This window comes from Acinonyx jubatus, chromosome A1 (genome assembly GCF_027475565.1).
Source record: "Acinonyx jubatus isolate Ajub_Pintada_27869175 chromosome A1, VMU_Ajub_asm_v1.0, whole genome shotgun sequence".
In the NCBI taxonomy this organism is placed as follows: Eukaryota; Metazoa; Chordata; class Mammalia; order Carnivora; family Felidae; genus Acinonyx; species Acinonyx jubatus.
In genome coordinates this window covers 90,603,213-90,625,977 of record NC_069380.1, presented here as the reverse complement: position 1 = coordinate 90,625,977, position 22,765 = coordinate 90,603,213, and the positions used below count along the sequence as shown (strand labels likewise).

At 42.7% G+C, this 22,765-nt stretch overlaps 1 protein-coding gene across 1 annotated transcript; it reads right to left on the bottom strand.

Annotated features, from left to right (window-relative positions):
* Positions 1 to 13,156: 13,156 nt before the first annotated feature.
* On the bottom strand, positions 13,157 to 14,098 carry LOC106969731 (olfactory receptor 1D2-like). The gene has a single exon (XM_015066252.2). The coding sequence runs from the start codon at positions 14,096 to 14,098 to the stop codon at positions 13,157 to 13,159; it is 942 nt and encodes a 313-aa protein (XP_014921738.2).
* Positions 14,099 to 22,765: the final 8,667 nt, after the last annotated feature.

The following is a 22,765-nucleotide window of genomic DNA, read 5'->3' as shown; positions in this document are numbered from 1 at the left end:
CCTGCAATTGTTCCTGCAGCAGTTTCTGCTGCTGAGTCTCTGCTTCAAAAAGTTATTTTCTGTAATCACCTCTTGGTTTCTCCAGTCTTGGGAGTAATGGTTTGTCCTGTGTTCTCACCTGTCTTGCAGATCCTAGAAGAATTGATGATTGTTCTGTCTGTTCAGTTTTTTACTTGTTGTTATGTTGGAATGGCAACTTCCAGGCTCTATACATGCAGATCCAGAAACTGCATCTATGTGACTTTTTTTAAGTGCCCAGTTTTCAATAGCAACAACAAAATCACAAGACCTAAAGAAACAAGAAAACATGGCTCATTCAAGGGAAGGAAATAAATTGGCAGTGTTATGGGATTGAATCTGTTCCCTCCCTGCCCCCGCAATTCATATATGAATTCAAATCCCCAATATGAAGGTGTAGAGGTGAGGCCTTTGGGAAATAATTAAGTTTAGATGAGGTCATGGGAGTGGGACCTCCATGATGGGGTTAGTATCCTTACAAGAAGAGAAATATAAGCACTTTCTCTCCACCATATGAGGATACAGCAAGAAGGTTGTAACTATAAGCCACAAAGAGGGCCGCACCAGTAACTGAATCTGCTGGAACCTTGAACTTGGACTTCCCAGCCTCTACAACCTTGAGAAATACAAGTTTGTTGCTTAAGTCATCCAGTCTATGATATTTTGTTATAATAGTCTGACCAGACTAAGGCTGCAGAAACTGTTCTTGGAAAAATACAGCCATCAGACAGGCAAAGACATTTTAGTTATTTATTTTTATTAAAAATTTTTTTAACATTTATTTATTTTGAGACACAGACACAGAGTGTGAAAGGGGGTGGGGCAGGGAGAGAGAGGGAGACACAGAATCCAAAGCAGGCCCCAGGCTCCAGCTGTCAGCACAGAGCCCGATGTGGGGCTCAAACTCACGAACCACAAGACAATGACCTGAGCTGAGGTCGGCTGCTTAACTGACTGAGCCACCAGGCGCCCCAGGCAAAGATATTTTTAAAAAATTGTCTTAAATATGTTCAAAGAGCTAAAGGAAAATATGGGCAAAGAACTAAAGGAAGTATGGAAAATGATATTGGAAAAAATGGTATCAACAAAAAGATAGCAATTTATAAAAAGGAACCAAACAACTTCTGGAGCTTAAAAAGAAAGAAAATGAATTGGAAATTCTGTAGAGGGATTCAACTCCAGATTTCAGCAAGCAGAAGAAAGAATTAGCAAATGTGAAGATAGAACATTTGAAATTACTAGCAAGTAGGTCAATATATCCATTATAAGAGTCTCAGAAGGAAATGAGAGGAAGAGGCAAATTATTTGGAAAAATAATGGCTTGGGGCACCTGGGTGGCTCAGTCGGTTGAGTGTCCAACTTCGGCTCAGGTCATGATCTCACAGCTTGTGAGTTCAAGCCCCATGTCGGGCTCTGTGCTGACATCTCGGAGCCTGGAGCCTGCTTTGGATTCTGTGTCTCCTTCTCTGTCTGCCCCTAACCCACTCACATTCTGTCTCTGTCTCTCTCAAAACTAAATAAACATTAACAAAAAAAAAGAAAAAATAATGGCTTGAAAACTTCCCAAATTCAATTAAAGACACGAATTTACAAATCCGTGGAACTCTGCAAACTCCATGTAGGACAAACTCACAGAGATCCAAATTGAGATACATTATAATTAAACTATTGAAAGCCAAGGATAAAGGGAGAATCGTGGAAGACAGCAAGAAGAAATGGATGATTCATCAAATACAATAGATTTGTGATAGGACTATTAACTGATTTCTCAGTAGAAATATTGGAGGCCAGAAGGCAGGAATAAGATATTTAAAGTGCTGAAAACAAACAAACAAACCTGTCAACCGAGATTTCTATATGCAGCAAAAACAGTCCTTCAAAAATGAGAGAGAAATTAAGACATTCCCAGATAAACAAAAGCTACATCTGCTCTATAAGAAATGCTGTGCTAACAGGGAAATTGATAACTGTAAAAACTTACATTAAGAAAAGAAAAAAAATGGAAGAAGAAAGATCTCAAATCAACAACTTTAAGGGAAGCAGGACAATTTAAACCCAAAACAAACAGAAGAAAAGAAATAATTAAGATGGGAGTTGGTGCCAAGGAAACAATCAGCAAAACTAAAAGGCAACCGACAGAATGGGAGAAGATATTTGCAAACGACATATCAGATAAAGGGTTAGTATCCAAAATCTATAAAGAACTTATCAAACTCAACACCCAAAAACAAAGAATCCAGTGAAGAAATGGGCAAAAGACATGAATAGACATTTCTACAAGGAAGACATGCAGATGGCCAACTGACACATGAAAAAATGCTCAACATCACTCATCATCAGGTAAATACAAATCAAAACCACAATGAGATACCACCTCATACCTGTCAGAATGGCTAACATTAACAACTCAGGCAACAACAGATGTTGGCAAGGATGCAGAGAAAGAGGATCTCTCTTGCATTGTTGGTGGGAATGCAAGCTGGTGCAGCCACTCTGGAAAACAGTATGGAGGTTCCTCAAAAAACTAAAAATAGAACTTCCCTACGACCCAGCAATTGCACTACTAGGCATTTATCCATGGGATCCAGGTGTGCTGTTTCAAAGGGACACATGCACCCCCATGTTTATAGCAGCACTATCCACAATAACCAAGTATGGAAAGAGCCCAAATGTCCATCGATGGATGAATGGATAAAGAAGATGTGGTATATATATATACAATGGAGTATTACTCAGCAATCAAAAAGAATGAAAGCTTGCCATTTGCAACTACGTGGATGGAACTGGAAGGTATTATGCTAAGTGAAATTAGCCAGAGAAAGACAAAAATCATATGACTTCACTCATATGAGGACTTTAAGAGACAAAACAGATGAACATAAGGGAAGGGAAACAAAAATAACATAAAAACAGGGAGGGGGACAAACCAGAAGAGACTCATAAATATGGAGAACAAGCTGAGGGTTGCTGGAGGGGTTGTAGGAGGGGGGATGGGCTAAATGGGTAAGGGGCATTAAGGAATCTACGCCTGAAATCATTGTTTCACTATATGCTACTAATTTGAATGTAAATTTTAAAAAATAAAAAATAAAATTAGAAAAGGGAGTTGGCATAAATAAAATAGAGAATGGAAAAACAGTAGAGAAAATCAATGTAGCCAAAAATAGGTTCTTTGAAAAGAGCAATAAAATTGACCAACTTTTATTTATATTGACAAAGAAAGAAAGAAGACTTAAATACTAAAATCAGAAATGAAAATGGGGGCATTACTACAGATTTTACTCATAGGATTATGATAGAATACTGTGAACAATTATTCACCAATAGTATAACCTAATGAAATGGACCAATCCCTAGAAAGATAACATCTACCAAGACTGAATTATAAAGGAATAAATCTTTTTTTTTCCAACGTTTATTTATTTTTGGGACAGAGAGAGACAGAGCATGAACGGGGGGGGGGGCAGAGAGAGAGGGAGACACAGAATCGGAAGCAGGCTCCAGGCTCTGAGCCATCAGCCCAGAGCCTGACGCAGGGCTCGAACTCACGGACCGTGAGATCGTGACCTGGCTGAAGTCGGACGCTTAACTGACTGCGCCACCCAGGCGCCCCTAAAGGAATAAATCTTAACAGACTTGGAACTAATAAGTAGATTGTATCAGTAACTGAAAATTCCCAACAAAGAAAAGCCCTGGACCAAATGGTTTCACCAGTGAATATCACCAACAGTTAAAAAGAATTAAAAAAAATCCTTCTCAAAGTTTTTTTTTTAAATGAAAAGGAAGGAATACTTCCAAGTTCATTTTGTAAGACTAGAATTGCCCTGACAGCAAAACCGAAAACAGTGTAAGAAAACTACAGACCAATGAATATTCCCTATGAGAGTAAATGCAAAACCTCAATAAAATAGTAGTCCAAATTCAGCAGCATATTAAAAGGATTAGACACCATAGCCAAGTGGCATTAATTCCAGGATGGTTTGCCATGTGAAAATTAACCAGTGTAATATACCACATTAATAGAACAAAGGAAAAAGCCCATGTGATTATCACAGTTGATAAAAAGCATTTGACAAAATTCTACACCTTTTCATGATTGAAAAAAATGAACAAACTATAAATAGAAAATAGAAATATAGAAAATAGAATATAGAAACATAGAAATAGAAAGTAGAAAATGTCATTAATGAAATGACTTATATGAAAAAAAACCATCATGCTCAATGTTGAAATACCTGCTCAATGGTGAAAAAATGGAAAGTTTTTCTCCTATGATCAGGAACAAGACAAAGAGACCTGTTTTTGCCACTTCTATTAATTTTGGTCTGGGAAGTCCTAACTAGAGCAATGAAGCAAGAAAAAGAAATAAACAACATCCATATTGGAAAGGAAGAAGTGAAATTTTCTTTGTTCACATATGAGATGATCTTATATGCAGAAAACCCTAAAGATTCCACTAAAACTATTAGAACTACTAAAAATACAGCAATGTTGCAGGATGGAAAATCAGCATGTAAAAATTGAGTTTCTATATGCTAACAATGAACAATCCAAATACAAAATTAAAAACTCAATTTACAGTATCATCAAAAAGAATAAAATACTTAGAAACAAATTTATCCAAAGAGGTGGGAGACTTGTATGTGGAAAACTATAAAACATTGGTGAAGTTAACGAGACAAGATACACATAAATTCACCATCTCGTGTGTGGACAGAAGACTTATTATAGTTGTCAACACTACCCAAAGTGATCTATAGATTCTATGCAATTCAGTCAGCATCCAACAGATTTTTTTTTTCAGAAATAGAAGAGTCCATTCTAAAATTCATATTAAGGGACCTCAGCCAGCCGAAAACACCTTCAAAAAGAACACAATTGGCAGCCTCACACTTTCCGATTTAAAAACTTACTGCAAACCTATAGTAATCAAAACAGTGTTTTAGTGGCATAAAGATAGTGGTGTAGTTCAATGGAATGGAATAGAGCATCCAGACATAAGCTCTCACATACACAGTCAAATGATTTTCAACAGCAGTGTTAAGGTCAGTGGAGAAAGGACAATCTTTTTATCAAATGGTGCTGAGATACTAGATAACCACATGCAAAAGAATGAAGTTGGACCCTTACCTTGCACCATATACAAAAATTAACTCAAAATGGATCAAAGACTTAAGAACAAAAATTATAAAGCTATTAGAATAAAACATAGAAGGAAAGCTTCACAACATTGGATTTCACAGTGATTTCTTGGTTATGACACCAGAGCACAGGCAGTGAAGGGAAAAAAAAATAAATTGGACTTGCTCAAAATTAAACTTTTGTGCTTCCAAGGACACTGTCAAGAGAGCAGAAAAGCAACCCACAGAATGGAAGAATATATTTGAAATGACGTATCTGATAAGGCATTAATATCCAGAATATATAAAAACTCTACAACCAGGGTGCCTGGGTGGCTCAGTTGGTTAAGTGTCTGACTTTTGATCTCAGCTCAGATGTTGTATTCAGGGTCATGAGTTCCAGCCCCACGTTGGGTTCCGTGCTGGGTATGAAGCTGACTTAGAAAACAAAAAACCCCACTGCATTACCTTACAACAACAAAAACAAACATCCCACTTCAAAAATTGCAGAGAACTTGGGTAGAGGAGAGAAGGTGTACAAATGGCTAATGAGCACACGAAGAAATGATCAATATCACCAATCATTAGGGAAATTTTAATGAAAGACACAGTGAGATTTGTATTTCCCTGATAAGGAGCGACGTTGAGCATCTTTTCATGTGCCTGTTGGCCATCCGGATATCTTCTTTAGAGAAGTGTCTATTCATGTTTTCTGCCCATTTCTTCACTGGGTTATTTGTTTTTCGGGTGTGGAGTTTGGTGAGCTCTTTATAGATTTTGGATACTAGCCCTTTGTCCAATATGTCATTTGCAAATATCTTTTCCCATTCCGTTGGTTGCCTTTTAGTTTTGTTGGTTGTTTCCTTTGCTGTGCAGAAGCTTTTTATCTTCATAAGGTCCCAGTAATTCATTTTTACTTTTAATTCCCTTGCCTTTGGGGATGTGTCGAGTAAGAGATTGCTACGGCTGACGTCAGAGAGGTCCTTTCCTGCTTTCTCCTCTAGGGTTTTGATGGTTTCCTGTCTCACATTCAGGTCCTTTATCCATTTTGAGTTTATTTTTGTGAATGGTGTGAGAAATTGGTCTAGTTTCAACCTTCTGCATGTTGCTGTCCAGTTCTCCCAGCACCATTTGTTAAAGAGACTGTCTTTTTTCCATTGGATGTTCTTTCCTGCTTTGTCAAAGATGAGTTGGCCATACGTTTGTGGGTCTAGTTCTGGGGTTTCTATTCTATTCCATTGGTCTATGTGTCTGTTTTTGTGCCAATACCATGCTGTCTTGATGATGACAGCTTTGTAGTAGAGGCTAAAGTCTGGGATTGTGATGCCTCCTGCTTTGGTCTTCTTCTTCAAAATTACTTTGGCCATTCGGGGCCTTTTGTGGTTCCATATGAATTTTAGGATTGCTTGTTTTAGTTTCGAGAAGAATGCTGGTGCAATATTGATTGGGATTGCATTGAATGTGTAGATAGCTTTGGGTAGTATTGACATTTTGACAATATTTATTCTTCCAATCCATGAGCAGGGAATGTCTTTCCATTTCTTTATATCTTCTTCAATTACCTTCATAAGCTTTCTATAGTTTTCAGCATACAGATCTTTTACATCTTTGGTTAGGTTTATTCCTAGGTATTTTATGCTTCTTGGTGCAATTGTGAATGGGATCAGTTTCTTTATTTGTCTTTCTGTTGCTTCATTGTTAGTGTATAAGAATGCAACTGATTTCTGTACATTGATTTTGTATCCTGCAACTTTGCTGAATTCATGTATCAGTTCTAGTAGACTTTTGGTGGAGTCTATTGGATTTTCCATGTATAATATCATGTCATCTGCAAAAAGTGAAAGCTTGACTTCATCTTTGCCAATTTTGATGCCTTTGATTTCCTTTTGTTATCTGATTGCTGATGCTAGAACTTCCAACACTATGTTAAACAACAGCGGTGGGAGTGGGCATCCCTGTCGTGTTCCTGATCTCAGGGAAAAAGCTCTCAGTTTTTCCCCATTGAGGATGATGTTAGCTGTGGGCTTTTCATAAATGGCTTTTATGATCTTTAAGTATGTTCCTTCTATCCCGACTTTCTTAAGGGTTTTTATTAAGAAAGGGTGCTGAATTTTGTCAAAGGCCTTTTCTGCATCGATTGCCAGGATCATATGGTTCTTATCTTTTCTTTTATTAATGTGATGTATCACGTTGATTGATTTGCGAATGTTGAACCAGCCCTGCATCCCAGGAATGAATCCCACTTGATCATGGTGAATAATTCTTTTTATATGCTGTTGAATTCGATTTGCTAGTATCTTATTGAGAATTTTTGCATCCATATTCATCAGGGATATTGGCCTGTAGTTCTCTTTTTTTACTGGGTCTCTGTCTGGTTTAGGAATCAAAGTAATACTGGCTTCATAGAATGAGTCTGGAAGTTTTCCTTCCCTTTCTATTTCTTGGAATAGCTTGAGAAGGATAGGTATTATCTCTGCTTTAAACATCTGGTACAACTCCTCTGGGAAGCCATCTGGTCCTGGACTCTTATTTGTTGGGAGATTTTTGATAACCGATTCAATTTCTTCACTGGTTATGGGTCTGTTCAAGCTTTCTATTTCCTCCTGGTTGAGTTTTGGAAGAGTGTGGGTGTTTAGGAATTTGTCCATTTCTTCCAGGTTGTCCAATTTGTTGGCATATAATTTTTCATAGTATTCCCTGATAATTGCTTGTATATCTGAGGGATTGGTTGTAATAATTCCATTTTCATTCATGATTTTACCTATTTGGGTCATCTCCCTTTTCTTTTTGAGAAGCCTGGCTAGAGTTTTGTCAATTTTGTTTATTTTTTCAAAAAACCAACTCTTGGTTTCGTTGATCTGCTCTACAGTTTTTTTAGATTCTATATTGTTTATTTCTGCTCTGATCTTTATTATTTCTCTTCTTCTGCTGGGTTTAGGCTGCCTTTGCTGTTCTGCTTCTATTTCCTTTAGGTGTGCTGTTAGATTTTTTATTTGGGATTTTTCTTGTTTCTTGAGATAGGCCTGGATTGCAATGTATTTTCCTCTCAGCACTGCCTTCGCTGCATCCCAAAGTGTTTGGATTGTTGTATTTTCATTTTCATTTGTTTCCATATATTTTTTAATTTCTTCTTTAATTGCCTAGTTGACCCACTCATTCTTTAGTAGGGTGTTCTTTAACCTCCGTGCTTTTGGAGGTTTTCCAGACTTTTTCCTGTGGTTGATTTCAAGCTTCATACAATTGTGGTCTGAAAGTATGCATGGTATAATTTCAATTCTTATATACTTATGAAGGGCTGTTTTGTGACCCAGTATATGATCTGTCTTGGAGAATGTTCCATGTGCACTCGAGAAGAAAGTATATTCTGTTGCTTTGGGATGCAGAGTTCTAAATATATCTGTCAAGTCCATCTGATCCAATGTCTCATTCAGGGCCCTTGTTTCTTTATTGACCACGTGTCTAGATGATCTATCCATTTCTGTAAGTGGAGTGTTAAAGTCCCCTGCAATTACCACATTCTTATCCATAAGGTTGCTTATGTTTATGAGTAATTGTTTTATATATTTGGGGGCTCCCGTATTCGGCGCATAGACATTTATAATTGTTAGCTCTTCCTGATGGATAGACCCTGTAATTATTATATAATGCCCTTCTTCATCTCTTGGTACAGCCTTTAATTTAAAGTCTAGTTTGTCTGATATAAGTATGGCTACTCCAGCTTTCTTTTGGCTTCCAGTAGCATGATAAATAGTTCTCCATCCCCTCACTCTCAATCTAAAGGTGTCCTCAGGTCTAAAATGAGTCCCTTGTAGACAGAAAATAGATGGGTCTGGTTTTTTTATCCATTCTTATACCCTATGTCTTTTGGTTGGCGCATTTAATCCATTTACATTCAGTGTTATTATAGAAATATACGGGTTTAGAGTCATTGTGATGTCTGTATGTTTTATGCTTGTAGCGATGTCTCTGGTACTTTGTCTCACAGGATCCCCCTTAGGATCTCTTGTAGGGCTGGTTTAGTGGTGACAAATTCCTTCAGTTTTCGTTTGTTTGGGAAGACCTTTATCTCTCCTTCTATTCTAAATGACAGACTTGCTGGATAAAGGATTCTCGGCTGCGTATTTTTTTCTGTTCAACACATTGAAGATCTCCTGCCAATCCTTTCTGGCCTGCCAAGTTTCAAAAGAGAGATCAGTCACGAGTCTTATAGGTCTCCCTTTGTATGTTAGGGCACGTTTATCCCTTGCTGCTTTCAGAATTTTCCTTGTATTTTGCCAGTTTCACTATATGTCGTGCAGAAGATCGATTCAAGTTACGTCTGAAGGGAGTTCTCTGTGCCTCTTGGATTTCAATGCCTTTTTCCTTCCCCAGTTCAGGGAGGTTCTCAGCCATTATTTCTTCAAGTACACCTTCAGCACCTTTCCCTCTCTCTTCCTCCTCTGGGATACCAATTATGCATAGATTATTTCTTTTTAGTGTATCACTTAGTTCTCTAATTTTCCCCCCATACTCCTGGATTTTTTAATCTCTCCTTTTCTCAGCTTCCTTTTTTCCATAATTTTATCTTCTAGTTCACCTCTTCAATCTGCCTCTGCCTCTTCAATCCGAGCCGTGGTCGTTTCCATTTTATTTTGCATCTCGTTTAAAGCGTTATTCAGCTCCTCCTGACTAATCCTTAGTCCCTTGATCTCTGTAGCAATAGATTCTCTGCTGTCCTCTATACTGTTTTCAAGCCCAGCAATTAATTTTATGACTATTATTCTAAATTCACTTTCTGTTATATTATTTAAATCCTTTTTGAGCAGTTCATTAGCTGTTGTTATTTCCTGGAGATTCTTTTGAGGGGAATTCTTCTGTTTGGTCATTTTGGATAGTCCCTGGAGTGGAGCGGACCTGCAGGGCACTTCCCCTGTGTTGTGGTGTATAACTGGAGTTGGTGGGCGGGGCTGCAGTCAGACCTGACGTCTGCCCCCAGCCCACCACTGGGGCCACAGACTGGTGTGTGCCTTCTCTTCCCCTCTCCTAGGGGCGGGATTCACTGTGGGGTGGTGTGGCCCATCTGGGCTACTTGCACACTGCCAGGCTTGTGGTGCTGGGGATCTGGCGTATTAGCTGGGGCGGATCGGCAAGGTGCACGGGGGCAAGAGGGGCAGGCTTAGCTCGCTTCTCCTTCGGAGATCCACTTCAGGAGGGGCCCTGTGGCAGCGGGAGGGAGTCAGACCCACTGCCGGAGAGGTGGCTCCGCAGAAGCACAGTGTTGGGTGTTTGCCTGGTGCCAGCAAGTTCCCTGGCAGGAACTGGTTCCCTTTGGGATTTTGGCTGAGGGATGGGTGAGGGAGATGGCGCTGGCGAGTGCCTTTGTTCCCTGCCAAACTGAGCTCTGTCTTCCCGGGGCTCAGCAACTCTCCCTCCCGTTGTCCTCCAGCCTTCCCGCTTTCTGAGCAGAGCTGTTAACTTATGACCTCCCAGATGCTAAGTCCCGCCTGCTGTCAGAACACACACCGTCCGGCCCCTCTGCTTTTGCAAGCCAGACTCAGGGGCTCTGCTTGGCTGGCGGGCCGCCCCTCCACCCCGGCTCCCTCCCGCCAGTCCGTGCAGCGCGCACTGCCTCTCCGCCCTTCCTACCCTCTTCCGTGGGCCTCTCATCTGCGCTTGGCTCCGGAGACTCCGTTCTGCTAGTCTTCTGGTGGTTTTCTGGGTTATTTAGGCAGGTGTAGGTGGAATCTAAGTGATCAGCAGGACGCGCGGTGAGCCCAGCGTCCTCCTAAGCCGCCATCTTCTCTGCATATATCTACATCTTCTTTATCCATTCATCCATCGATGGATATTTGGGCTCTTTCCATACTTTGACTATTGCTGATAGTGCTGCTGTAAACATTGGGGTGCATGTGCCCCTTCGAAACAGCACACTTGTATCCCTTGGATAAATACCTAGTAGTTGCATATTCTCTTTTTAAAAACCATCACATCAGGGGGCACCTGGGTGGCTCAGTCGGTTAAGCGACTGACTTCAGCTCCAGTCATGATCTCGCCGTTCGTGAGTTTGAGCCCCACTTCGGGCTCTGCACTAACAGTGCAGAGCCTGGAGCCTGTTTTGGATTCTGTGTCTCCCTCTCTGCCCCTCCCCTGTTCACACTCTGTCTCTCTTTCCTTCAAAAATATATATTTAAAAAAAATTTTAAATTGTCACATCAGAAAAAATGGGCGCATTGGGGTTATTTTATTTTTCCATTTATTTGAGTTTTCAGTGATGATGACCATGTTTGCATATTACTGTTCCTAGCCTCTGTAATTGTGTGTGTGTGTGTGTGTGTGTGTGTGTGTTGCGTAGGTGTAGAATAACCTTCTGTCCTGTGACTTGCACGTGTTCTTGTCATTCATCTTTTCATTTCTGTGGTAGGTGTTTATTAATTTTTCTCTAAAGAAGTCTCATGCAGTCAAATCACTCAATAAATTGTATGTTGAGCCTAGAAACATGTTCTCTACCAAGGCCTTTTAAAACCCATCAGCTGATATTGGACTCTAATGCCTTATTGTTTTATTATTTTTAAAATACTTTGTGCTTTAACACACACATACATATATCAATATAATATTTTGTACAGCTTGAACAATATGAACTTTCTTCTGTTAACTTTCAAAATAAAACTGCCAGTTATTTTTGCCAGCAAAAAATGGGTTTAATTGGGAGTAGAGACTTGCAACTGGGAGGAGCAAGCTATGGCAAAAACCATAGGACAGTTGAAGAACAAAGGTGAGGACCTCCCTTTTATAGAGGAAAGGTGGAGTTGGGAGGGGCTGTTGTAAACAAAAAGTCCATTGGGACTTCCAACTGGGAGTTCAAGGTATGGTAGCTTCTCATTCGCTGAGCTGTGACAGTCTCTCATTGGCTGGGCTGTTGCGGTGGGGGGGTGGGAGGGAGGTTTGTGGAGAGGTGGACAACCTTTCTTGCTCCCGCTGGAGTAGTAAAGCAGTAGCCAAACTAGTAGGGGCTGCAATTGACCAGCAGTAGTAGGGTGTGAGAGCTCCCCCTGCTGGGAGTTCCCCAACTCCATTGTAAGTAGGGTGGGGGTGTTGTGGGAGGGGGTGGTGGTGTTCCTTTTGTTAACTTTCCACACTTCCAATATTAATTTTCCACACACACACAGAAAAAAACCCATTCAAGATGAAATCTAACCCATCCCTTGGGAACAATTAAAGTCACAAAAACTGAATGTCATGAACTCTCCTTCCACTTTTGCTCTTACCGCTGTGCTCCCTGCAAGAGGGACATCACTCTGATGTGTAGAATTGTGCGGTCTTTCTGCTAATGTCACAGCTTTAGCAGTGTGGGAGCATATGAGGTTTTTTTCCTGACACAGTCTCCCTCCAGAGGGGATCAATAATATAAAACCTAAATTTTAGGTTTATTTTCCTAAAGTCACTAAGTGACTTCACATCTATAAAATGTAGCAAAGTAAGTCTTGAGTATTGTTGCACACTTGCCAGTTATCTGCCCATTATCCATCCCATCTTCCTTTCCAGGAGAACCCTATTTTACTGGAGGTGGTGGTGTGTTTAAGTCTAACCAAAACAACAGCAGCAGCACAAAATAACTAAACTACATTTCCCAGCCTGCCATGCAATTGGAGGGAAATATTTGAGAGATGAGCAGAAGAAGCTGTGTGGAGCTGCTGAGAAGGCCCTTCCAAGTGGCAAGTGTTTTGGCTTTCTTCCCCTCATACTCCCTGCCTGGGATAGGAAGAGATGGATGGAGCCCCAGCAACCACCTTAGAATCATGGGGATGATAGTCCTACCTTAGGGATGGTAGAGGAAAGAACTGGAAGGAGACTGAGTTTCTCAGAGATAGAAGAATATATCCACAGAGTATATAAATTTCCTCTAATTTTAGCCTTTTTCATCTCAGAAAATAATCTTTCAGTGTGTGGAAGTGGGTATTATTGAGTCAATGGTGCCATTGTGTTCCGTTTTCTGACATCCTGGACCTCTCCAGATATCAGCCCAGTGCTCACCATCACTAAGAAGATTTTGAGCTCCTGCTGAAGAGACTTCCCATAGCCTTCTTCATGTCTTGGTTCCTCAGGCTGTAGATAAAGGGGTTTAGCATAGGGGTCACCACTGTGTACATGATGGTTGCTACCGTGTCCTGAGCTGAGAAGGAGTTGGGGGGTCGAATATATACCCCCAGGATAGTTCCATAGAACACGATGACCACAGACAGATGGGAGCTGCATGTGGAAAATGCCTTGCGCCTTCCTGGGGTGGAGGGAATCTGGAGGACAGCTGCAGCTATGCACATGTAGGAGACCACAATGAGTGCAGAGGGGGCCACAAACAGGACCACAGCACCTAGGAACACGTGCTGATTGACACGCGTGTCCGAGCAGGCGATCTTCATCAGCAGGTAGGCGTCGCAGTAGAAGTGTGAGATCTCGCGGGCACAGGAGCAGAATGTCAGTCTGTTCATGAGGAGCGTGTGGACTAGGGAGATGAGGCCAGAGCATGTCCACACGAGTGTGGTCAATCCCCGACAGAGCTGGGGGGTGATGATGGCGTAGTACTGCAGGGGCTTGCAGATGGCCACGTAACGGTCCAGGGCCATGGCAGCCAGCAGAAAGGTGTCCAGGTTGGCAAAGGAGATGAGGAAGTACATCTGGGTCAGGCAATGGGGGTAAGAGATTGTCCATGTTCCTGCTATGTGGTTGACCAACAGCTTGGGGATCAGGTTGGTGGTGAAGCAGATGTCAACAAAGGAGAGATTGGTAAGGAAGAAGTACATGGGGGTGTGCAGGCGGGGGTCAGAGCCGATGGCCAGGATGATGAGTGTGTTCCCAGCCACAGTGACCAAGTATGTACACAGGAAGAGCCAGAAGAGGATTCGCTGCTGCTCTGGGTCACCAGTGAGGCCAAGCAGGAGGAACTCGGTGACTCCTGTCCCATTGTCTTTCCCCCTGGACATCCCACCGTAGCTCGGGGAGGTGACAGGCTCCACACACAAGGGGGAGGATGAAATCCCAGCAGAGCCTGGACCTGCTGTGTGTTAAGAATCAGATCAAAGGTCATTTGTAATCATATAAGTGAGCAGAGTTTTGTACCTGTAATAATTGCTGCTCTTTATCAAGTGTTTTTTTTTATTGCGTGCCACCATACGAAGGACTTCGTGGGTACTGTCTCTCTTGGTCCCCACAAAACAGTGACTTTTATGATTCCCACTTTCAGATGAAATAACTGAGACTCAGATTAAGTAGTTTGCTCAAGACCACGTGGGTAGCAAGTGGCACCCATGATCTGAATCCGGAGCCTGTCCTGTGCCTCTACTGTCTTGCTACCAAGGACCTACCTGGTTGGCCTTAGGTGCTGTGTGCTGGGAGCAGCGTCACTGAATCTTTGACTTTGATTCAGCTATCATGTCCTCTTCAGTTGACCAGGCCTTCCTGCCCTGGTTCTCACTTGCTTGTCTGACTGCATGTCCTGCCAGCCACATGGGACTTCATTCCCTTCTCACCTCCATGCAGGGCCTTTGCACTGGCTGTTCTTGGCCTGGCATTCTCTCCACCTGGACCTTCACATGGCTGATTTATCATCTTTGTACCTCTGCAGGAGGTTATCTCATTTGTTAGTTAACTGGTTTATAGTGTGTTTTCCCCATGAGGCTGTGCCCTTCTAAGAACATGTGTCCACGCCGCTGTCTGTTGTGTGCCCTGTGCCTGGACAATAATCAGCACGTGGTCAGTGCTCAACAAAGTAGTCAAAGAATGAACTTTCACAAAGGTGTTGCACACCAAAAATCTACCAGCGAAAGCTACACGGACACTATGCTGGATGAGAAGTGTTTTGCTGTGACTAATGAATGCATTTAGTAAATAAAATTGTGGCTTAAAGCATAACTTAAAGTGGCTGCTAAGTGAGCAGAGTGAAAAGGAGGCAGTGCTGAGTCCTAGACAAGTCCAAGGCTCTGTGTCAACAGGAATTTCCTTGACTATATGAAGGAGGAGGAATTGTGTGGTCCTGGTCTGTGTGATCCAGGACCTGTGACCACTGTAGACCAGAGGAACAAACTGGCTCTGTAAGCCAGACACAGCCTGCAGGTGTATTTATTTGGTTTAGACCCTTAATGTTTTACAAGACATCTATTTGCTGACATGTTAAAACTCAAGGGTTTCATATAAAGTCTGTATTCTACCTCTTCTTGAAAAATCAGCAGACCTGGAGATGCTGGGCTCCCATTCCTGCCTGGCAGCAATCAGCTGGGAAGGCAAACAGCTAGTATTCGCCGAGCACTCTGTTTAGCTCTGCACACAGAAGGCTCTGGTATCCCTCAGAGCCTGCCTCTGCAGTCATTCGATAAATGTCCCTATTCCACAGGAGGCGGGGACACACACACACACACAGGAGGCGGGGGACACACAGGAGGCGGGGGACACACAGGAGCGGGGGACACACAGGAGGCGGGTGACCCTCCCATAGTGGCAGAGCTAACAGTGGTCCCATTCTCCAGGCTGCCCTGTGTTAGCTGATTTTTGTCACCACGGTTGCCTTCTGTTCTGGCCCCTGGAATCCCTTGGGAAAAGTCTAGTCACTTTCCATGTGCCATTCTCTCTAATATCTTCTAGAAGCTCAAATCTTTGTCAAGATTTCCTTATTCCCCAGGCAGTCTAAATTCTGAAGGATTTCAGAAAGCTGGGATGAAGAATTTGCACAAAGTCAGTTGATGATGAAAATCTTACTTTGATTTTAGGTTCAGAGTTGTTTGTGTCTACAATTTTAAACAGAAAATCAAATAAAGCATTCAGGACTTTAGCCTAACCTTATCAGCATTACACCCTGGCCCTGGCCCTTTCCTTTTGACCCTCTTCTTCCCACTTCATGTAGTAGATGAGTCAGAGTAATTTATTTACCTATTGGCTTTGAATGATTTTTTAAAAATGTTTATTTTTGAGGGAGAGAGTGAGTGTGTGTGTGCACAAGCAGGGAAGAGGCAGAGAGAGGTGAGAGAATCCCAAGCAGGCTTCATGCTGTCCAGGACCACGCATGCTGTCAATGTGGCGTGGGGCTCAATCTCACAAAGCATGAGATCATGACCTGAGCTGAAATCAAGAGTTGGATGGCTTAACTGACTGAGCCACCTAGGTGCCCCTTGGATGATTTATTTGCCAGAATCTTACATTAGATATGATTTCCCAAGATGAATTTTTGCCTCATTTTGACATTTTCAGGATGTAGCTGAATTTTTTAATAATAGAAATTTCTGGAAACAACCAGATCACCGGGTAGTTCTTTGGTCTCATTATGTTCTATAGGGAACTTAGGTTGTAATCATGCTTTGTTTTGTGGGATTTGATCTGTACCATGGAGTCTGAATTCTTAAGGGACATCTTCCCCTACTTTCATACAAATTGAAGTAAAGCAAAATGGCATAAATGAGGAGACTTTCGTCCATTTGCTCACATCACCATTGGTCAGGTGCATGTGGAGCACTCAGCTCGTCCCTGTGGCGCCACCAGAGAATGGAACAGACCCTATCTTCTGGGAGCACTACTGCCATCCAGAAAGCACTTACTAAACTCAAAAATTGATACGTTTAAAGCCAAGGAGGAGCCAGTAGGATTGAGATGTCTTGGAAACTAATGGCAAGATGTAAGGGAAAATGGCGCCTCGCCTGTGGGGGAGAACACTGGGAAATGTAAGACAAGAAAGAGAGACTTTTCAAAATTTTCTTTAAAATTCACATTGCCCAGTGTTTGGTTCCGGAGCCTTACATGAAAACATCAAAAATCCATTTTGTTCATATAGGACTTTGCACCATGCAAGGCCCATGTCCCATTCTCTGGAATTCTCTGCTGCTCACTGGGAAAGACAGGGACGCTGATGCCTCCTGATCCTGCTCTGGCTCACCTTTAGTCTAGAAGTGGATTTAATTCCTGAGCAAACTGCTCGTGCTCAGTTTCCTCCTCTGTACAATGGGGGCAGCCTGTGAGGATGAGGGAGAAAGCGGCTCAAAGTGCCTGGCACGGTCCTTCCATCTGACATGGAAGCCAGTGGGTGGCAGCTCTCGGTAGATCTGTTATGCCCTTTCCTCAGAACCATGTCAGAGATCCTATAAAATTCTGACAGAATGAAACCTGGAGGCCAGACCCTCCCCCCACTCAGAGGAGCCATTAGATGAAAGGTGGGTGATGTGGCACCACGTGTCCGTGTGCTAACCTCACATCCTGGGGGATGTCTGTGTCTGAGCATCTGTGTCTGTGTCCTCCCTTCCGGCTTCCCCTGGCCTCACCTGGCTGCCTGTGCCGATCTTCATTCCTTCACTAGGTTGTGGCGCTGGCCTTCACTTCTCTCCTCCGGGACTGACTGCAGGTTCCATGACTGCCCCTACCCCCCAGAGCAGAGCAAGTGCAGCAGGACTGTGGCAGGTGAGATGAAGAGATGTAGCCTCCCACCTATGGGAGAGACCTGCCGGGAGCACCGCTGCAAGTGATGGTGCTCCCACCACCGTCACCCTCAGTGGTGGGTCCCCACTTCTTCCCAAAGCAGCCTTCTCTTCTTTGAACCTTTTTGTTAACAATGTCTATAAGTTAGGAATTTAGGGTGACCCTGAGATTTTATCTGTGGGCCTGTAGGGTGTTACATGAAGCAAAAGATCATGCCATCGTGTGGAGGTGAGGTCCTGGTTTGGGAGCATGGAACCTGCAGTTGTCTAAGCAAGGTTGGACATAGAGCCACCGTATGAGTTCCCGGTGTGACTGAATTTTGCACTTTGTAGTTTCAAATGAGGTTAATTGATAGCATTCTTAGGTCATGATGCAATAATACCTAAAAGAGTTATGTTGATTCAAATGTATAAAGACTTTCCCATACATGACCTCACTTACCTTTTTGCAGCCCTGTGTGACAGGTCGGTCAGACAGCAAGTGTGATAATTAGACTAGCAAGGTTGGGAAGTATGCTTATGGACTTATGGGTAGCCACCTACTCAAATCTCACTGCTCTGGGGTGTGGGGACAATACCTGGGGTCCAGGGTGGCACGGTCTGTTCCCTTATCCTCGGGCTGGAACACTGTTCCTTCTATGGATGTGTAGGGATTTTATGGTCCCCACCAGAGTGAACTCCCAAAGCTCCTGATTACAGGCAGTCCACAGAGAGTCTGTCTGTGTGCTGCAGATCACAAATGTATGATCTACTCCAGAGAATTGCATCCGTGCTGTAGGTCAGGGATGTAAGTTTTTCCTGTTGGGAATTTTCCAGGTTAGGTCAAGGTCCACCTGGAGTATAGGCGTCCACAGATCCCCACATTCACTGAAGAGTCCTGGCTGTGTCGTTCCTCAGTACTCTCTCTGTCCCATTTTGCCTTCATCCAAGGACTGAGGAGAGAGTTGATGAATCTAAGTCCTAATTTGGAGCGGACCCACATTATCCTCTGATTATTCTGAATATATATTTTAGGAGTTCGTTAGAATGGCACAAGATGGGGGCATCTGGGTGGCTCAGTCAGTTAAGCATCCAACTCTTGATTTTGGCTCAGGTTATGATCTCACGTATTTTGAGTTTGAGCCCTGTGTTGGGCTCTGTGCTGATAGTGTGGAGCCTTGCTTGGGATTCTCTCTCTCTCTCTCTCTCTCTCTCACTTAGGATTCTGTCTCCCTCTCCCCCTGTCTCTGTCTCCCTGCCTCTCCCCGGCTCTCTCTCTCTCAAAAATGAATAAACATTTAAAAAAATGGCATGAGATGTTGGAGAACCATCTGTGATGTGATGGGGTGGAAAGTGCCAGGAAACAGAGTTTGGCAGTGGCCTTTGTCATGCTGCATCTGAGTGTTTGGGGATTAGGGTTCCTAATCTCCATGTTGTCACTGGGGTCAGAAGTCACCTTCCTTACCTCCATGGGATGGTTCGATGCACAGTGTAATCTTTTTTTTTTACGTTTATTTATTTTTGAGACAGAGAGAGACAGAGCATGAACGGGGGGAGGGTCAGAGAGAGGGGGAGACACAGAATCAGAAGCAGGCTCCAGGCTCCGAGCTGTCAGCACAGAGCCCAACGCGGGGCTCAAACTTGTGAACTGCGAGATCATGACCTGAGCTGAAGTTGGACACTTAACCGACTGAGCCACCCAGGCGCCCCAATGCACGGTGTAATCTTGGCAGCCACCATGATTTTATCTGTGACTGTGCTGAGGGAGGTACCAGGGTCCTTACTGAGCAGCGCCTGGAACTCATGTGTCCCACATCTCTCTAGCATTACCTGTACCAGTTGTAAAATGATCTTGGTCTCATTGCCAACATTCCTTCTCTGGTTATGTGATTTATTCAGTGTTTATTGGACACCTGCTATATGAGAGGGACTGTTCCAGGCTCTACAGGAGAGAGAAGTGGAAAAGGTGTAGGCCTGTGTTCACTCTGCTTTCCCTCTAGTTGGGGAGAGGGCACAGCTTCCCACACATAAATGATTGGAATACGACATGAAATCAACCCTGGCCTCATGTCATGTCTCTGCCTACAATTTTAGGAAACTGCTCTTTGTACCAAATTCTTTTTTTTTTTAAGTTTTTATTTATTTAGTTTGAAAGATGGAGAGAGAACAAATGGGAAGGACAGAGAGAAAAGGGGGGACAGAGGATCTGAAGCAGGCTCTGTGCTGATAGCAGAAAGCCCAATGTGTGGCTTGAATTCACAAACCGAACTGTGAGATCATGACCTGAGGCAAAGTAGGGCGATAAACTGACTGAGCCACCCCGGGGCCCCTCTACCAAATTCTGAAAGGTATGAAATGGCAGGTCGTATATGAGCATCAGTTATGGGAAGTCTGTATTGTGCTCACATAACTTGGCTCAAAAGTGATTTGTCTATATGCAAAGACCTAGGAAAGAACAAAAATGGTCTGACATCTTACTTGGCAAATATAATAAGAAACAAAGTCAGGGATGTGCCTATATATCACTCATATCTCACATTTAAAAATTATAAGGAGCCCAAACCAGTAGTTTCTGACTGTCAACATGGTATGTCTGAAATTTCTAGCAAATAAAAGATGGCCTGATTTGAAAATGGGTTTGGCAAGACCCTGGTTGCCTCTGCATGGCTCACACGTGAAAAGTTCTAGATAACCAGACTTATTAGGAGTTAGAGTTCATCAACTCAACAAAAACCATCTCTCCTCTGACAAAATGTAAATATGACAAAAGGTCAGGGTCTGGAACAAGGTCATCTGCTAAAGGCTGATTGACATTGTGAAAGACAAAGTCCACGTGAAGCTTAGCTTCTGGCCTCAAGCACAGGGCAACGAGATGCTACAGGCAGGACAGTAACAATCTTTATGAGGTTGCAATACCCAGGGAAAGGCTTCAGCTCATAAGAGACAGTACCAGGCTCTCGTGGAAGGCTCCCTAGGCTGGCGTAGCCTTGGAGTAGACACTTTGAAGCACAAAGTTGGAGGGAGATGACTCCATGACGCTGGAAAACATCTCATTGCAATGGCTGTGGAATCAATGCCCTGGGGAGAGCAGTGTCTGGGGAAATGTGCTGAAAAGAGGGATGTGCCTCTCTTTCAACATTCACAGAGCTGAAGGCCAACTTTTCTCTGCAAGTTGTTTCAATTGCTTGCAAAGAGCTGGCCCCTAGCGGCTAATTAGTGCTGGATGGAAGTTGCCTGTGAGGAATGGGTGGTGTCTGTTGGGAGTCCCAGCTGCAGAGAGGAGGCCCTGGAGGGTGAATTCCCAGACATAGTCCTGATTTCCTGACTGCACCCGGGGAGGCCTCTGCCAGCCTGGTCCTGCTCTGTTCTTGTGGGATTGGGCACTAGAGACCCCCAGGATGCTGAGCATTAATTTATGATCAGTTCCTGTCCTGTGAGTGCTTCATGTGCAGGAAACCACAACCAGAAATGACTCACCAATTCTCACCACAGAGCCTGCAGCAAATCTCAACACACATGTTTGTTTCTTCAGTTCGGCTCATTATAAGTTATAATTACAAGTAGGAGCCCAGAACCTTCTTTGTATCCACTCATGTGCCCAATTCAGGATACCTTGATTTTTTTATTTTTTTATTTTTTTCCTCTGATTTTTTCTATTGCGGTAAAATACTCATAACCTAAAATTTACCATGTTAACCATTTTTAAGTGTACAGTTCAGTGGAATTAAATACATTCATTATGCTGTGCAGTCATCACCTCTGTCCATCTCCGTAATGCTTTTAACTTTGTTAAACTGAAACTCTGTACCCATTAAACACTAACTCCCCATTTCCCCTAGCCCTGGTAGTCACCATTCTACTTTCTGTCTCCATGATTTTGATTTCTCTAAGTCTTTCATAAAAGTGAGATCATATAGTACTTGTCTTTTTGTGACTGGCTTCCTAGCCTAATGTCCTCAAGGTTCATCCATGTTGTAGTATGTGTCAGAATGTTCTTCCTTTTTAAGTCTGAATAATATTCCATTGCATACACACACACGTGCACACACACACACACACACACACACAAAGATATATACATATATATGTAATATTTTGCCTATCCATTCATCTTTTGGTGGACGCTTGCATTGCTTCCACAATTTAGCTGAATAATCCTGCTGTGAACACAAGTGTACAAGTATCTCTCTGAGTCCTTGTTTTCAAATCTTTGGGGTAAATACCCAGAAGTAGAATTCCTGAATCATATGGTAATTCTGTTTCTAATTTTTTGAAGAATCATCACACTGTTTTCTATAGTGGCTGCACCATTTTACCTTTCCATCAACAGTGCACAAATGCTCCATTTTTCTCCATATTCTTTTTTTTAATGTTTATTTTTGAGAGAGAGAGAGAGAGAGAGAGAGAGCATAAGCAGGGGAGGGGCAGAGAGACAGACACAGAATCTGAAGCAGGCTCCAGGCTCTAAGCTGTCAGCACAGACCCTGATGGGGGCTCAAACCCATGAATCGTGAGATCATCACCTGAGCTGAAGTCAGATGCTTAACCCACTGAGCCACCCAGGCAGCCCTCTCCATATTCAATGTGTTAAAAAATTTTTTTTTTGCATCATAGCCATCCTAATGGGTGTAAAGTGGTATCTTGTAATTTTTGTTTCCTTGATGATTAGTGATGTTGAGAATTTTTTCAGGTGCTTATTAACCATTTGTACATGTTCTTTGTGTTGCAGGACTTTTTTTTTTTTTTTTTTTTTTTTTTTTTACCTCAATACCTGGGATCCGGTGTCTCACAGCTTCAAAGAATAAAGAGGTGGACACAAAATGAGCAGCAGGCAAAAGTTTAGAATATAAGATCAGAAAGTAAGAATAGTATGAAACCGCTCTTTACAGAGAGGGGACATTCGAAGATGAATGCCTGAGGACTATAAGCAAGGGTACTTGTTTTATAAGATTCTGGTCACTCCCCACCTTCTCTTCCCCCTCGTTCCTTCTCAGGTCCTATCCTTATTGGGTAGATAGCTCTAGGTGCTGGATTGTCCATTCCTGATTGGCTCATTTCCATTGTATGAGGAGTGGTCTAGGCCATACCAGTCCTTGTGGGCTATACATTTTATGGTTACTTATTTTTAGTTAAGTTTTTAGTCAGATTCCTGAGGGAAACCCGAGAGGGAGGAGGTGGGGTCTGTTACATTCTTAAGAGGAACCTTACACCTGAGAG

What these genes read in the sequence shown, in the direction of transcription:
- LOC106969731 (XM_015066252.2), bottom strand. Translation starts at nt 14,098, where the DNA reads ATGTCCAGGGGGAAAGACAATGGGACAGGAGTCACCGAGTTCCTCCTG.